The 17,066-nt window shown below is 48.0% G+C and overlaps 1 protein-coding gene across 1 annotated transcript in view; it reads right to left on the bottom strand.

Annotated features, from left to right (window-relative positions):
- CLUAP1 (clusterin associated protein 1) overlaps positions 1 to 17,066 on the bottom strand; it is a 113,460-nt gene that overhangs the window by 56,452 nt on the left and 39,942 nt on the right. Inside the window, exons 7-8 of the mRNA XM_075010995.1 lie at positions 14,382 to 14,515; positions 6,938 to 7,079 (exon numbers count right to left, since the gene is read on the bottom strand). Coding sequence (XP_074867096.1) covers positions 6,938 to 7,079; positions 14,382 to 14,515 — 276 coding nt within the window. The remainder of the gene's footprint in view (positions 1 to 6,937; positions 7,080 to 14,381; positions 14,516 to 17,066) is intronic.

Below are 17,066 nucleotides of genomic sequence, written 5' to 3'. Positions count from 1 at the left end.
CAGCCTGAGTTTTTGCGCAGGTAGCAGGGTGCATCAATGTCAGATCAGGGAGGCAAAACCAAATCTCCTAACTCCTCATTCGATACTCTACCCACTGGATCATACTGCCTCAGACAGGACACAAATCTATTCAGAGATCCATTCACTATCAGCTAAGCCTCAAAAGAAGTAATGAGTTTCTTTTTGGGACCATCTAGAAATTGCCAGGAGATTGCAGGGTGAGGCATGGTTATTTTACTGATGCCACAGCAGAGGTGCTGGCTTAGCAATGACTTTGGAACTCCCATTCCTTAGGCTGGTGAAGGCCAGGTATATTACCTTTCACAATGGCCTTGCTCTCCTGGAGAGGGAGTACATGACTCACCGTGCACTGACACTTCCAAATGGATAATTGATGGCAGCAACACAGAGAATGGCCTAGAAGAAGGTTTTCTGAGGTAGTCTTTCCGGTGAAGACGGCTGAAAGAGAAGTAAGTTCTTCAAAAGAACTATTTTGAAAAGACACACTCTGTCCAGGCTTTGATGGTTGAGAAGGAGAGCGTGCAAAAGTGGTCAATAAGCAGTAGTGACTTAGGTGTGTTGGTCAATCACGGGATGATTAGGAGCCATCAATGTGATATGGCTGCAAAAAAGGCAAATGTGACCCTAGGCTGCATTAAGTGAGGCATTTCCAGCAGTGCTTTGGAAATATAAATGACATTGTACACCACACTCATAAGACCTTATCTGGAATATGCTGTACAGTTCTGGTCATCCATGTTCAGGAAAGATGAATTCATATGGGACAGGTTGCAACAGCTCTTCAAATTGCAAGAGGTAGGATGATCAGGTGAATGAAGAGGACTGGAAGAGCTTGACTTGTTTAGTTAGCAAACTTAAGAGTAGATGGGGATATGACTGCTCTCTATAAATACATCAGGAAGCCTTTAAAGCTACTATTTAAGCTAAACGACAATGTTGGCACTAGAACAACGGGGTATAAATTGGGCAAAAATAAAATTCAAGGTGAATATCTCTAATCATCAGTGGAGTAAGGGTCTGGAATAGCCTCCCAATTAGAGCTGTGACGACAAAGAGTTAGTTTTAAGAGTGAGATGGACAACTTGAATGGGGTTGTGTGATGGAGCTGCTTGTGACAATGGATGTCAGCCTCGAGAGGTCCACCTGGTTCTTGTCAGATGATCCTAACATTGTATGCTTTAGGATTTCAGAGAGTCACCAGGTGGGTTCAGGAATAGATTTGCCCCTCACCCCCAGTGTATTTTGGTTTTGTCTACTGCTGGTGAAGCATCCAGGATGGCCATTTCAAGAGATGAGTCACTGGACCACGTGAGCCAATTCTCTGTGGTGGCTCTGAGCATTCTCTCTCTTGGGTGGTTTGGCTGAATGGTTCTTACTCACATGTTCAGGGTCTGGTTCCGGAGTACAGAATCTTTTCCCTATCACAGGCTATTGACTGACAGGAAAAAAAAAATCTGGACCACACATATTCACTACCTGACGATGGGACTGGAAAGTCAGAGCTTCCCCCACCAGTGGGGCAAGCCAGCACCTCTGCTCCTCCTTTGTGGGGTAAGGGGTGCAGAAGCTTGGGGCTTATCCCAGCAGTAGAGTGAGCCAGTGCTTGCAGCTCCAGTCCCACTGGATGACACTGAGGCTCAGCGCTTCCCCTACAGCAGGATGATCTCGTGTTTGTGGCTCCAGGAGGAAGAGGGAAGCTGAATGAAATTAAGCGACAGGCTGTATAGGTTCCCCACCCCTAGTTTAATTGATCACCATATCAGACCAGATTGGCACTAACCCTGGGGTCATATGCCATCTCCTGCAGCTTGGCATGTGACTCACTTGCCAGAATCATCTAAGCATATCTTACTTCATCGAAGTCCTGCTATCGCAGTGGCCTCAGGCACTGGTGCCTTCCCCTTGATCTCACTCTCTGCCTGTAGCAGGCAAAAGCTTAGGGGACATCTACACTTCAAAATGGCCTCAGAGCCCAAGTCAAGTGACCTGGGAGTGCAGGACCCATTCACCCAGGGTCCGAGATTCGCTGCCATTAGGATTTTTTACAATGGATACAGATCCTTAGGCTCCTGAGGGCTGTAACGTTTTGGTCTAATTTCAATTGCTTGATATAGTGTGTAGGTGCTGGGTAGCTTTGTTGGCCTGTATGATACAGGAGATTAGACAAGATGATCTATTGATCTATGAATCTAAACAGCATATTTATTATGAAATGATGCTATCTAACTGGGCTCAATACCCAAACGTGTCTTTTTCCTTCACAGCAGTTTTGTTGAGCTATCAGTTGTGTTTTAAAAGGCATCCCATATGGGCTACTGAGACTATCAGCGGCCCTAACTCTGAAAAGCCTGAAGCATTGTTCTTACAGTGGGTTCATGTCAGAGAATGAATTCCATCTAAAAATGACCAGAGCTAATAAGTGTTTTTCTGCACAAGCAAAAAAGCACACACAAAACTCTGAGAAGGCCTAGCACACAACCAAAAATCACCTGGCCCTGCACTGATGCCCATAGGATGAGCCCAAATCATCCAGCAACAAGAGAGAATAGTGCTGGAAGAGGAGTTGTAACTGAAATAGCAAAGGAACCCTGAAAGGACAAAATACCTTCTTTTGGTCTCCCAAATCCCCATCAACCAGTAAAGCCTTACAAAAAGGAGAGATGACCTCCCTACTGTGCAGTGAACAGGACAAATACAAATGGAAAGATTTAATACCTCACACACATTCAAAGAGTTTTCACAGGAAACCGGTGGGCGTTAATTCATTACTGCCAACTAAACTATCTGCTTAAATAAGAACAAAAGTTTCAGGTTCCAAGCGATGAGCTTTTAAATCTTTTGGGACATTCAGTCCCCAGGATTTGCACTTGAGAAACATGTTCTAACATGGTGGTTATTAGGGGACTATTGTTGTCACTACCACAGCTGAACTGCCAACACTACTGGATGCTATTACAGACACTGTCAGGTGGAAAAAATGAAGAGGAGGCTGGGGACTAGTATAATTAAAGTTACAACATATTCCTCCTTATTCAACTGCCCCCCTTTGAAATGAGAAGAAAACAGAATTGTACTTCGAATGGGCTGGTACATGTCATCTCTCAGTGCCACTTTAATTAAAAAAACTTGTACTTGGGCACAATCTTTAAATCACTTTTCTGATTAGGAAATGCACTCTGGCTGATGTCATTAGAGGTGCAATATCAGCACAGTACACACTACACTGTTCTGTGTTTAACTGCACTAAAAATTATGGTTTCGTTATTCAACCAGTGTCTAGACTACAGTGAAATTTCACCCTATCATACATTCATTTGTTTAGGGGAGGTTGGGTAGGAATCAGTTCTCAATAATGAATAACTAAGCACCCCAGGTGTCAATCTAATTACACAACAGTTGCTCTTTTTGCTAGCAAGCTATTTAACAAAACATGCAGACAAACATAGCAAAAGAACTGACTTTCATCTCTTCTTCAAAAGCTCACGAAGATTTGACTGGAAGAACGAAAGGCAAACAAGGACTGGAAAATCAATGTGGTTCTTAAGAAGAAGTTTTGACAGCTCACGGGAGTAGATATTGCAAGGGATTAAATACAATTATCTAGGACTTTAGTCATTTTTCTGTTGATTCTCTGCTTGGTAGGCCAGCCTCAGGAAGGATTTCCTGCTCCCCAGCAAAAATCTGCTAGGCCTCTTCTGAGAATGCACATTCCATCTCTCAGCCACGGAGCATCCAAGCCATGAGATGCAGGGATGCGAGCTGCAAAGTTCAGTAACATCCTGAACCAATGCTGGCATGGCCATTCTGGGGAGATCAGAATGATCTGGGGCTTGTCCCGTTTGAGCTGAACAAGGACCTGGCTGATGAGAGGGATTGGCAGGAATGCATACAGTAGGCCCTCAGACCACAACAGAAGGAACGCATCTAAGGGAGCCTCTGCTCAAGCCCCACCAGGAGCAGAAGGGACGGCACTGTTCTGTTTGTTGGCAAAAAGGTCTTATTTGGGGAGTCCCCCACCTCTGGAAGATTATGGTGGCTACTTCCCAGTGGAGTGGCCACTCATGTTGAGAAGAGACACCCTGCTGAGGTAATCCACTGGAGTGCTGCTGATCTCCAGGAGATGAGCCACCTTCAGGAGGGTGTCAAGGCTGATGGAGAAGTTCCAGAAAGGAGTATCTCTTCTGCCAGTGTGGAGGAGTGCATCTCCTTGTCTGCTGTTGTCTGTGAGAACTTTCACCACCTTACTTGACCTGAACTGCAGGAATACTTTGTAGGCCAGACACACCACTCTGAGCTCCTTGACATTTATGAGCAACCTTGCTTCCTACAGGTCCATAGGCTTTTGGCCATCAAAAATGATCTTTACACATTTTTATTAATGACACTTTACTGGCAAGATTGATTTCATTGGCGAAGAGGCCTTCCATCCCCCCCAAAGAGCACATGCTAAGAGATAACAGCTCACCCTAGCATAGACAGGGCTAACAGTGCAGACTTTTGCACTGCATGTGGCTACACCCACAGCAATGCCTACTGCACTACCTACTCAGGAAACAAACACTGAGTGGTGAGGTAACAGTGACATGCAAGTTTGGGAAGACAAGCAGTGGCAGCAGAACTTTAGGATGAGGAAGCCACTTTCGTGGGACCGTGTGATGAGTTCGCTCCCACGCTGAGGAGCAAGAACTCGAGAATGAGATGTTCCCTGATGGACTGCACCGTGGAAGTTGGCTACTCCAAAGAGCTACCAATAGGTCACCAATCAATTTCAAGTTGGAAAGTTGACTGTTGAATTCATGTTGATGGAAGTGTGCAGGGCCATTAATTGCATCTTGCTCTGGAAGACCATGTGTCTGGGAAACATGCACAAAATCATGGACGGCTCTGCACAGATGGGCTTCTCTAACTGTAGAGGGGCAACAGGTGGCAGCACATTCCAATTCTGGCACAAAACAACCTAACCTCTGAGTATATTAATCAGAAGTAGTATTTTTCCATGGTTCTCCCGATATGTGGGGATCACCATGGGGGATTTCCAGATATTAAGGCAGGCTGGTCCAGAAACGTGCATGACATACACATCTTTCAGAACACCAGCCTGTTTGAGAAGCTGCAAGCAGGGGCTTTCTTCCTGGCCCAGAGGATCACTATAGGGGAAGTTGAAATGCTCACTGTTATTCTGGGAGACTCTGCCTACCCCTTAAGGCCATGGTTCATGAAGTCTTACACTGGGAGTCTTGTCAGCAGAAAGGATTAATTCAACAGCAGGCTGGGCAGGTGCGGACTGACTGTTGACTGTGCTTCTGGCTTTTTAAAAGCCCTCTGGCAAAGTCTGTACAGGAAGCTGGACCTGGCCAACGACAACCTCCCTGTGCTCATAGCCACATGCTGTACTCTCATAATATTTATGAGGGGAAGGGGGAAAGCTTCACTGAGAGCTAGAGCACTGAGGCTAAGTGCCTGAATGCTGAGTCTAAACAGACTGAGACCAGTGCAATCAGAGTACAAGCTGAACATCTCTAAACTGTAACTCTCTCATCTGGCAACATCCATAATTCAGCATGAGTTTAGTTAGCCGGATGGCCGCTTATCATGGATGGGTCCAAGGTTCCTGTGGTCCCATAAAGTTGGTTTACAGCCACCAGTCCTGGCTCTCAGTGTTCTGTGCTATTATTCAGCTGTACCTGACCCCTAAATGTCTTCTAAGAGCCCAGTGAGCAGTGGAAGTGTTAGTAATGTGCTAGACAATATTGACCTCTCATGGTCTGGCAAATTCTCTTGTCTGGCACCAGTCAGGACCTGAGGGTGCCAGACAAGAGAGGTTCAACCTGTAGTACAGCTGAGGACTGTAAGGCTCAGGGATGTCTTGAGGCAGCAATTTGATGCTGAAAGTCAGTAATATTTCTTGGCATGCATGGGAGTGCAGTAGCTGTGATGCTAGTAGCAGACTGACACCCCAGTGCTGTAGCCACTGCGCAGCAACCTGTACACCACTTGTCAAGATCGCTTACCTAGAGTGTAGCAACTGTGGAGTTAGCGTGCACTAACAGCCTTGACAGGATGGACACCTCGGGAGTTACAGCACTGAGAGCTGATTTACTGCCCTGTTACTTGCCAGTGCAGACAAGGCCTTAGACACACGAATTGACAAAGCAGTGAGAAAACAGTAAGATCGTGCCCAAATGTTCTGCACGGTAAATCAGGGTGTGAATCTACAGTGCACCAGGAACACCAACTTACTGAACAGTAAAATGCTGTGTGGGCACTGCTACAGCCCAGTGAAAGTGAGCATCCAAGTGTAACATGCCAAGCCGCACTCTGGCACATCTAGTGCACTGTGGCAGTCGTCCACACAAGACGTTACAGTGAAGAGAGCTGGTGAGCTGTAGAGTCACCAGGCTTGCCATATAGACAAGAAATAAAGAGTCCCGCACAACTGTAAATACCTGTGCTGTCAAGCTGCAAGACCTAGAAAATAGCAGCTCAGAATTGTTGAAAACTGGGTCTTTGAGAACCAGGGGAAGTTTGTGAGAGATGAAAGGACAAATAAAAGACAACAGAGGAAAAGCTGCAGTGATTGGAAAAGACAGCAGTTGTCTGATGCTGATATAATTTATGCATATTTTACAACAGCTTAATGCCACTGACTCATGAACTAAAGTGTATTATCTTGTCTGCTCAAGATCACTCCAATTCAAAACCACGCAACACAAAAAAAAATGATCTTATCACTGGAGACACAGCTCTGAGGATATGCATTAATTGATAGCATGTTGTTTTGAGAAGCAGCAGGAGGCAATGAAAGTCTTTTCAGCCATTGCTAGATAATGAAAAGTGGCATGCATGATGGGGAAGAGATCGAAAAGGTACATTTAGTTAAGATACTGTTTTGCCCGAACATGGAAAACGTTCTTACTTCAAACCTCTCCTGTTCTAGCCTGTGATGATCATCCAGTTGCTGTTCTAGATAAGCCAGATTACGGAATTTTTCCAGATAACTGCTGTACTGTTTCTGCAGCTCCTCCTCGATCTTCTCGTACTCATCCATAAAGGCTGGTCTGGAGAGCCCAGAGACAAAAACAACACAGAAAACTATCTGAAGCTGCAGAACATTGCAGTGTGCACTTTCATTTTCTCAGTTCCCTCTGTATTTCTACAATATTAGCCTAATCCAAAAAACACCTCTCTTCATTTGAAATGCACCACAATAGTTAAAAGACATGAGAATCATTGGGCAGAATTCCATCTTGGTTGCACAGGTGTACTGGGACAAAGGAGCATTGTAGGACGCCTTCCACCACATCCACCCACATAAGGATGGTATTTTCCCCTATCTGTAAGGAGACCACTAACCAGAGAGTTTTCCAATTTATCAGTGCTCTATGCTTCAAAGCAGGTATTGTCCAGCCCAAAGAAGGCTAGCACATGTTTCTTTATGTGCTATCTGTGCTTGCAGGGTATATTATTTCTCTGCAATGGAACTGTCCTAATAATGTGGCTGGTTGTGTGACTGTCCTCCATGATCATGCAACCCTGTGCTAGAAGGTTGGTTTTCATATCACACAGATTGGTTCTGCTCTCCTGCCCCCACCTATCTCATATACTTGCACCTGGTAAAAACATGATTTTTATCACAGCATTTACACACAAAGACATCGCAGAAATGCCACTCCCTCAATTTCCTTATTTTATCTCATTAGTGAGATCACAGATGAAGAAAGAACTCATACATGATACAAGATCTCAATGGGACTGCAATTAGAAACCAAATCTTATGCCTCATGTCTGTGCTGTTGATTGCATGGCAGACCGGGATGCTCTCTATAAGACCTTTCCCCATCCAAGGACACTTCATGACCTATTTCTTCAACTACCTATCAGTCACTAGAAAAGTTAAGGACGTCTTAGAAATCAAAAGCTAGTGTATGTAAGCCGCATGTCTCAGCTTTATTTCTCCTAAGAGTATCCGTGCCTAGAAACAACATCTGGGTTTAATGACTTCTTAAAAGTCTGTTCATTCTGAAAAGCTCAAGTGACAATTTGAAAAATAAAGTAGCATTTTGGCCATCTTGACAGTAGCAAAATATTAGTTTCTAAACCCAATGAGTGGAAAAAGAGAAGTTACTCACTTGTAGTAATGATGGTTCTTCGAGATGTGTTCCTGTGGGTGCTCCACAATAGGTGTTGGGCTTGCCCGGCGCCGCAGATCGGAATTCTTCCAGCAGTTTCTCCTGGATCGCACACGCGCCGGCGCGCGCCGCTCCCCGCGCGCCCCCGGCCACGTGCGCGATCCGGTCCCCGCCAGTTCCTTGACCAACTGCCTCGAATGCTCCTGAAAAACACCAGACAGAGATCCGAAGCGGGGAGGATGGGCGGGTGGTGGAGCACCCACGGGGACACATCTCAAAGAACCACCGTTACTACGGTGAGTAACTTCTCTTTCTTCTTCAAGTGTCCCCGTGGGTGCTCCACAATAGGTGACTACCCAGCAGTAACCCAAGTAAGGAGGTGGGTAATCGGGTTATGTGCAGCTTGCCCCCGAGAGGACTGCTGTCGACAGACGGGTATCCTCCTCGAATACCCGATGCAGGGCATAATGCTTGGCGAAGGTGTCGTAGGATGACCAGGTCGCCGCTCTACAGATGTCTTTTAACGCGATGCCCTTGAAGAAGGCTGTTGACGCCGCCACCGCCCTGGTGGAGTGAGCCCTGGGCGGGGCCAGCAAAGGGGTCTTTCGAAGCTTGTAGCACATTTTTATACAGGACACAATGTGCTTTGAAATTCTCTGTGAAGAGAGACCTTCTCCTTCTGACCTGGGAGCAAGAGAGACTAGAAGCCTGTCCGTTTTCCGGAAGGACTTAGTTCTGTCTGCGTAGAAGGCCAATGCCCTCATCACATCCAGGAGAGGCAGGCGTGCCTCCCTGCCGGAGCTGTGAGGCTTCAGGTAAAATGAGGGTAAAACTATTGGTTCGTTAAGATGGAACTCCGAAGAAACTTTTGGAACAAAAGCTGGGTGCAACCTTAAGGTTACCGCCTCCTTTGAGAATACTGTGCAGGGCGGCATTGACATCACTGCTGCGAGCTTGCTCACCCTGCGGGCTGACGTAATCGCAAGGAGGAAGGCTGTTTTCATCGTAAGGAGACAGAGGGGAACTGTGGCTAATGGTTCGAAAGGTGGACCCGATAGCGTGCTTAGCACCAAGTCCAGACTCCACGATGGTGGAAGCGGTTTCTGAGGGCGGTACAGGTTTACCAACCCCTTCAAGAACCTTGTGACGATAGGATGGGCGAATACAGTGGGCCCTTCCTCTGTATGCCGAAAGGCTGATATAGCAGTGAGGTGGACCTTTAGCGAGGATAGAGAAAGCCCACCTCTTTTGAGGTCCAATAAGTATTCTAGTATTACAGGTATAGGAACGTCAAGGGGAGCTAACTGCTTGGCAGAACACCAGGCTGTAAATCGAGTCCATTTCTGCTTGTAAGTCCTCCTGGTGGAGGTCCTTTGGCTACATTCCAGGACTTGTTGTACTCCCTCCGTACACATGCTCTCTAAGGAGCTGAGCCATGGATTAACCATACTTGCAGACGCAGACCCTGAGGGTGCGGGTGCGCTATGGACCCCTGAGCCTGCGTGAGTAAGTCCGGCGCCACCGGTAGAGGAAGCGGTGGGCGGCCCGACATGCGCAGAAGCAAGGAAAACCATTGCTGCCGATCCCAAGTTGGGACTATGAGTATCATGCGAGCTCTGTCCCTTCTGGCTTTCTGCAGAACCTTGTGGATAAGTACTGTGGGAGGAAACGCGTAAAGAAGAGGGCCCCTCCATGAAATCATGAATGCGTCCCCCAGGGACCCCTGTCCCACTCCTGCCCTGGAGCAGTACTGGGGACACTTCTTGTTGTACTGCGTGGCAAACAGATCGATCTGGGGAAACCCCCATGTACGAAAAATGCACCGTAGCAGATCGGAGCGGATCTGCCATTCATGCGTGAGTGCGAAGCGCCTGCTCAGCTGATCTGCTTTTGCGTTGTGAGCGCCCGGCAAGTATGAGGCTTTCAACGTTATGTTGTTGGCGATGCACCAGTTCCACAATCGGACTGCTTCCGCACATAGAGCACGGGATCGTGCTCCTCCTTGTCAATTGATGTAAAACATAGTGGAGGTATTGTCAGTATTGATCCCGACTACTTTGCCATGCAGGTAATCTCGAAAATGTTTGCAGGCATTGAACACTGCTCTGAGCTCCAGTATGTTTATGTGCAGTGTCTGTTCCGCAGGGGACCATAGCCCTTGCGTCACCTTGTCGCCGATGTGCGCTCCCCATCCTATGCGGGAGGCGTCGGTAGTAAGAAAAATAGAAATTTGTGGTTGGTGAAAGGGCACCCCCCCTAGCAGATTCTTGGGATTTTCCCACCACGCCAGGGATCTGCGCACCTCTGTCATGGGCGACACCACCCTGTGGACAGTATGGGATGCCGGTTTGTAAACGCTCGCCAGCCAATGCTGCAGGCTTCGCATGTGTAACCTGGCATTCTGTACCACAAACGTCGCTGCCGCCACGTGCCCCAACAGCTGTAGGCACGTTAAGACCGGCACCGTGGGGCTGTATGGGATGACCTGCACCAGCGCACTGATGGCGCGGAAGCGGGCGTTGGGCAGGTATACTCTTGCTGTGATAGAGTTTATGCGTGCCCCTATGAATTCTATATCTTGTGTGGGTTCGGTCTTTGACTTTGCGAGGTTGATAACTAGGCCCAGCGAAGAAAACATGTCCGCTGTGACGCGTATCATGCGTAAGACCTCTGCCTTCGAGGCCCCCTTCAGCAGGCAGTCATCCAGATATGGGAAAATAAACACCCCCTGTCTGTGCAGGTAGGCTGACACCACTGCCAGGGTTTTGGTAAAGACTCTGGGAGCTGAAGAAAGGCCGAACGGAAGAACCCTGTACTGGAAGTGCTCCTTGCCAACCGTGAAGCAGAGGAAGCGTCTGTGTGCCGGGTGGATTGTTATATGAAAGTAAGCATCTTGTAAGTCGAGGGCTGCAAACCAGTCTCCATCGTCCAGTGCTGTGAGTATAGAGGCAACTGTGATCATCTGAAAACGTTGCTTGAACAAGTAACGGTTGAGGCCCCGAAGATCTAAGATGGGCCTCCAGCCTCCTGTTTTCTTCTCTGTTAGGAAGTAGTGTTAATAAAAACCTTTCCCATGGAATTTTTCCGGCACTCTTTCCACCGCCCCTATGAACATAAGGTGATCCACCTCCTGCTTGAGCCTCGCCTTGTGGGCAGCGTCTCTGAGGTGAGGTCTGGCAGGAGGCTTCGTTGGTGGGAGTGACTGGAAGGGGTTCGTGTAACCCGTGGCTATGATCTCCAGCACCCATTTGTCTGTGGTGATCTTTTGCCATTGGGAGTGGAACGGTCTGAGGCGATGATGGAACATGAGATGAGAGTGACATTGAGCGATGGTATTGATAGTGCAGCCCCCGACATACCCGTCAAACTTGTTGCCTTTGGGCCTGCCCCAAAGGCGTACGGCTTTGTTGAGAACGTCGCCTGGGAGTTCTGTACTGCTGCTGCTGTTGATGGCGCCCCTGGTCGTAGCCTCATTGATATTGAGCACGCTGTGGTTGATAAGCGTAGCGTCTTTGCTGAGGGTAAAATTTTTTCTTCCTGTATGGGTGAGTATAAATGCCCAAGGTTCTAAGTGTGGCTCTCGAGTCCTTACTGGAATGGAGGACCGAGTCGGTGGAGTCTGCAAACAGCTTTTGTGTATCAAAGGGAAGATCCACGATCTTTGCCTGCAGGTCTCTGGGGATACCAGACGACTGGAGCCAGGATTCTCTACGCTTGACCACTGCTGTAGCTGTTGAACGTGCTGCCGTGTCTGCCACGTCCAGGGCAATCTGTACTCCCATCCGCGATGCTGCGTAGCCCTCTTGAACAATCGCCTTTAACACCGGCTTCTTGTCTTCGGGGAGTGAATCCATGAGGGGAGTAAGCCTGGAGTAATTATCAAAGTTGTGGTTTGCTAGGAGTGCCGCGTAATTTGCCATTCTCAATAGCAGGGTAGAGGAGGAATATACCTTCCTGCCAAACAGCTCTAGCTTCTTAGCATCTTTGTCCGATCCCCCCGATTTGTACTGAGAGGCCTTCGACCTCTGCTGGGATGATTCGACCACCAAAGAATTCGGTTGTGAGTGACTAAAAAGGAACTCCATGCTCTTTGCTGGGACGAAGTACTTCTTATCTGCTCTCTTGTTCGTAGGCGGGATAGAGGCTGGAGTCTGCCATATGGTAGTGGCTGACTCTATAATGGCTTCGTCCAGCGGAATAGCAATTTTGGATGAAGCTGGGGGTCTCAAATTTTTCAGGAGTTTGTGATGTTTCTCCTGCACCTCTGCCATTTGAATATCTTGCGTGAAAGCCATTCTTTTGAATAGTTCTTGAAATTGTTTAAAGGTCATCCGGGGGGAGACATCCCCGGGGACCATGGCCTCATCTGGGGAGGATGAGGAGGAACCACTGGGGTAAACCTCCCTCAAACTCTCAGGCTCCTGTGGTCGATGATACACTTGCTCCCTGGAGGACTGTGAAGGAAAGTCCCAGGGTTCTAAAACTAACTCCCCTTGAGACAAATGTGTTTCCGTCCCAGATCGAGAGTGTACACGGGGGTATTGAGCAGCAGGGGGGGACCTGCCCCTGGATGTAGGCCTGCGGTGTCTGCATCCAGCATGATGAGGACGACCATAGCAGCATGGGCAAGGGCCTGGGGATGGAGACCTGGACCACGCACGGAGAGTGTACCCCCAATGTCTGGGAGAGCGAGACCTCCGCGACGACACAGATAGAGACAAAACTGGCTTGTGATAGTACTCCAGGGGATCCATTCCCAGAAATGGTGAAGGTGGCCCAAGCCATGGTGACATTGGTTGGAGGAACGGAGAGGGAGGTTCTGGATAAGCTGGTGGAGTCACAGGCCTTCGGTGCAGCGTGTGTATCATGGGGGGAGGGCTTGGTGCTAAAGGCAGCGCAGCCCTGTCCGGAGATGGGCTGCAGTGCCGGGTTTTTGCTTTAGCCTTGCCCCTCCCCTGCGGGGCTTGCACCGCCCCCTCCCGCGCTGGGGATCTCGGCCCCACTGTCAGCGCCATGCTCGGCACACTCAGCTGCGGTGCCGCGCGGGTAGTTTCCTCCGGCGCCCGCAGGCTCCGTGCCTGGTGCCACTGGGCCGTTGGTGCCGTGGGGGCTGGTGCTGCCTGCGGTGGTGCCGCCGATTCCGGCGCTTGCCTTGCTGGCACTCTTGGCGCCCTGCGTGCCGGCTGTTGTGTAATCGGAGGCTCAGCCTCTGCCACGTGCGCTGCCGCGCAGCCGCTTCCCTGAGCTCACGGCTGGGGGCTCTGCTCGCTGAACTTGCTGGCAAGGATCGAGCTGGGGAGAGTTTCCTCCTTTTCTGCACTGAGGGGGGTCAGAGAGGCTGCCTTCCTCTTATGCAACCCAGAGGGCCCTTCTGGGTGAGGCTTCTCCGGCAACTCCGGCTGGAGAGCCTTATCAAACAAGAGCATTTTAAGCCTCATCTCTCTGTCTTTCCTGGCCCTGGCTGTGAGCTCAGCACAGTGAGAACACTTCTGAGTAACGTGTGATTCCCCCAAGCAGCGGATGCATTCACTATGCCCATTGGAGGCCGGCATAGCTTCGCGGCATGACTCACACTTTTTAAAACCTGAGGAGGCCATCGCGGTGAGTCCTTTACTGTTAAGAGGGTACTTAGCGTGTAATCAGTGCCTTTTCGCCCCAAATAGTGATCACTGGCCTGCGGGGTAGCGGGCGGCCTAAGTGGCCTTCTCGTCCGCTCCTCTCTCTCTTTTTTTTTTTTGCTGATATTCTCTTTGTCCTTGTTTTCTTTTCCCCCTTTTTTTTTAGTGACAAAAACAACAAATTATACGAAAAACAGCTCTCTTATCTGACTCTGGCCTTAGCTCGAGTGGATTCCGTCTGCAGCCGATGGCGGTAGAGAAGGAACTGGCGGGGACCGGATCGCGCACGTGGCCAGGGGTGCGTGGGGAGCGGCGCGCGCTGGCACATGCGCGATCCAGGAGAATCTGCTGGAAGAATTCCGATCTGCGGCGCCAGGCGAGCCCGACACCTATTGTGGAGCACCCACGGGGACCACTCGAAGAAGAATGAATAATTACAGCCTAGCCTGGGCAGATTTGCAATGGCAAATGATCATATTTATTGCACTCCTCAGAGGCCATCATGTTTCTTGCACTCTTACCAGACTAATCAATCCCTATCTTAGTGGACATTGAGAATATATTCGCCACCACTTTCACTAATTCTGCAGTGGATACATGATAGAGTCTTTACCGGACACTCTGTAGGGTCTGCAGTCGCTTCTGATTTCTTTCCAATTCCAGTTTTCTCTTTTCAATCTTGGCTTCCAAGTTGGCTTCATCTGAGGCCACGTTATTCAGCATGTCTCTCATCTTCTGGACTTGGTCCTGAAAGAGGGAATGAATGGCTGAGACATGGCTTGCAGTGGTGTAACTCCAATCATCTTTCAGACTCTGGGCCTGATTCTTCATCCTTTTGTACCTTGTGTCATCACAGACCTCAGTAACCTTGACCATGTTATGTGATCAAGCTCACACAAAGATGAGTCTCCCACCAACATCCCTGTGCGCCACACTCTTATTAAAATCATCATTTAAGCTTCTCATAGACCATGGGTCTCACTGAACCATTATCTGGTTTACAAATCAAACCTATTTATTGTGGGCATGATATAGAGAAACTTGTTCTCCCGTAACATCTGGTTTTCCTTTCCCTCTTTCCAATCCTGTGATTAGATATGGATTACACAGTATTATTCTGCACTGCTGAGCACTGACACTTCATGAAAGTAAACTAATGCCATTGTTCGGGGATCAAATATGGCTTCCATGCCTGCATTCTGCAGTTACAACAGGCTAGCGTCCAAAACTGTTGCAGGGTACTGCAATGCACTTTTGAACAGCTGTCATGTTCCCCTCCAGAGTGATCTGCATTTCTGTGAGACCCAGAGTGAGATGGGCAGTGTTTCCATTGATCCCCATGTTTAGGGGTCTGCCTACAACATGGCCATTTAGTACAGCCAGAGCTACGTGGAACCCCGCTAGTGGACACTACTTGCCCTGACTCTGTCATCAACCACCTTATTATCCTCTGGCAAAGACATGAATGGATTTGGTGCCTAGCCAGGTACATTCCTTTTCCAAAGCTGAGAATGCTCAGATGAAGTACATAGGGATATAAAAATGAGATGGCTGATTCTGTAAAACACTACCAGGGTATACAGATTCTTCCTAGCTGTGCATGCATGCAGTAAGTAGGAGCTGACTGGAATGAGGGCGGGGAAGCTGCATCCCAGGGAGGGGTGCAGCGATAAGAGGTGTGGTCTCCGTGCTCCATAGAGCTCAGTGAGCAGGTGGTCTCCCTGAAGTGGATTGCCTCCTGGAGTTCCTCCTGCAGCAGCAGAACTTTGCACTATCCTTCATTATCAGCCCAACAGTGGCCCTGCTAAGGTCTGAAGCACCACTGCTACTTCCTGACAAATATCACGGTCAAAAAAGAACATAACAGGTCTTGATCTCTTTGGTTTCTGTAGCCCTGCCACAGCCATCTTTTCCAAAATAAATTGCAATCTGAACAGAGCTACGTACTCCACTGCAAACAGGAAGAGAAATGAAAAAAAGAAGCCCTTCAAGCATGTTAAAATGTGCTGAGTGTGGTCAAAGAATTTGCACTTTTGAAACTTGGACTGCTTCAGAAAGTTGTTTAATTAAGAACAAGCAATGTGTTTGTTGAAATTCCAGTAGTGAAGGTTATTTGTTGTTCAGCTAGATTAGGTCATTTCATTAATTGGTCTGGAACTAACCACCTGAGGTGGGTTGGCATTAATGGTATTTTCCATGAAACTAGTCACTCTAATATGCTGAGACTGGCTTATTGGAGCTACTGCCTAGGATATCAATTCACATTAACAATATTCAGGATCCACACAGGCTGTGAACAGCAGAAAAAAGGGTTGGCGAGATCACCCAGTATATGTATTGATTTGGCATGGCTATTTAAAGCTGAAGCTCTGCTTTCTTTCATTATGCACATATATGTTTTGGATACAATTGCCTATTTAAAAATTTAAATTGTTTGGGCTTGAGTCCAAGCTGGCAGGGGCAGTTATGTTTCTGGGGTGTTTGAGATCCAGAGTGAGATGGGCAGCGTTTGCACTGACACCCAGTTTTTAGGGGTATGCCTACAAAATGGCCACTTTAGTATGGCCAGGGCTACCTGGAACCCCACTATTGGAGACTACTTGCCCTGACTCTGTGTATCCTTAGATGTCCCAACCACACCTTCTTTTCGGCCAGTACCAACTCTTCTGCCATTTAGCATGTTACAGACAGTCAAACAGAGAAATGCCTCTGAGTTGACTGTAGGACCTTGTTTTACTGGCCAATTAATAGACGCCATTAAATATTGGCTTCCACAGTGGCAGACAGATGCTATTTCAGGGGCAGAGTGAATATATATAGTGCTTTGTGAAAGGGGGTTAAAATTCCTTGGATCAGGGAGGGACTGCTTTGCCCACTGCCTTTAAGGTACTTCTGTAAATTTTAGTCCATGACCATGAGACTGCTGCTGGCACAACCAGGAGTCAGTAGCATGCATCGACTTGGGCCTACACAAACAAACCTGTTTTGATTCACATGTTGAGTTTGTCTTAAAACCAACAGATTTCCCAATGAAAAATATGTCATCAATAGGCACATTTCATTTCCATGGATGGGAGAGGCAAACACATATGAACCTCTGCACTGGTGAACTTTCGTTTATGCATATGTCAGTACCAAAGATGTAGTGGATTTTATGAGCTACCAACTGCGGTTCAATGTTACAGTTAAAGCCGCTAGTTAGATGACTTGTCAGTGCCCTAGAAAGATGATACAAGCAATACATACACATGGTTTTCAATTCCTAGATGCTGGTAAAAAATATTCTTCTCCACCTAGA

Source organism: Carettochelys insculpta, chromosome 16 (genome assembly GCF_033958435.1).
Source record: "Carettochelys insculpta isolate YL-2023 chromosome 16, ASM3395843v1, whole genome shotgun sequence".
NCBI classification, from domain to species: Eukaryota; Metazoa; Chordata; order Testudines; family Carettochelyidae; genus Carettochelys; species Carettochelys insculpta.
This window is presented reverse-complemented; position numbering and strand designations above follow the sequence as displayed.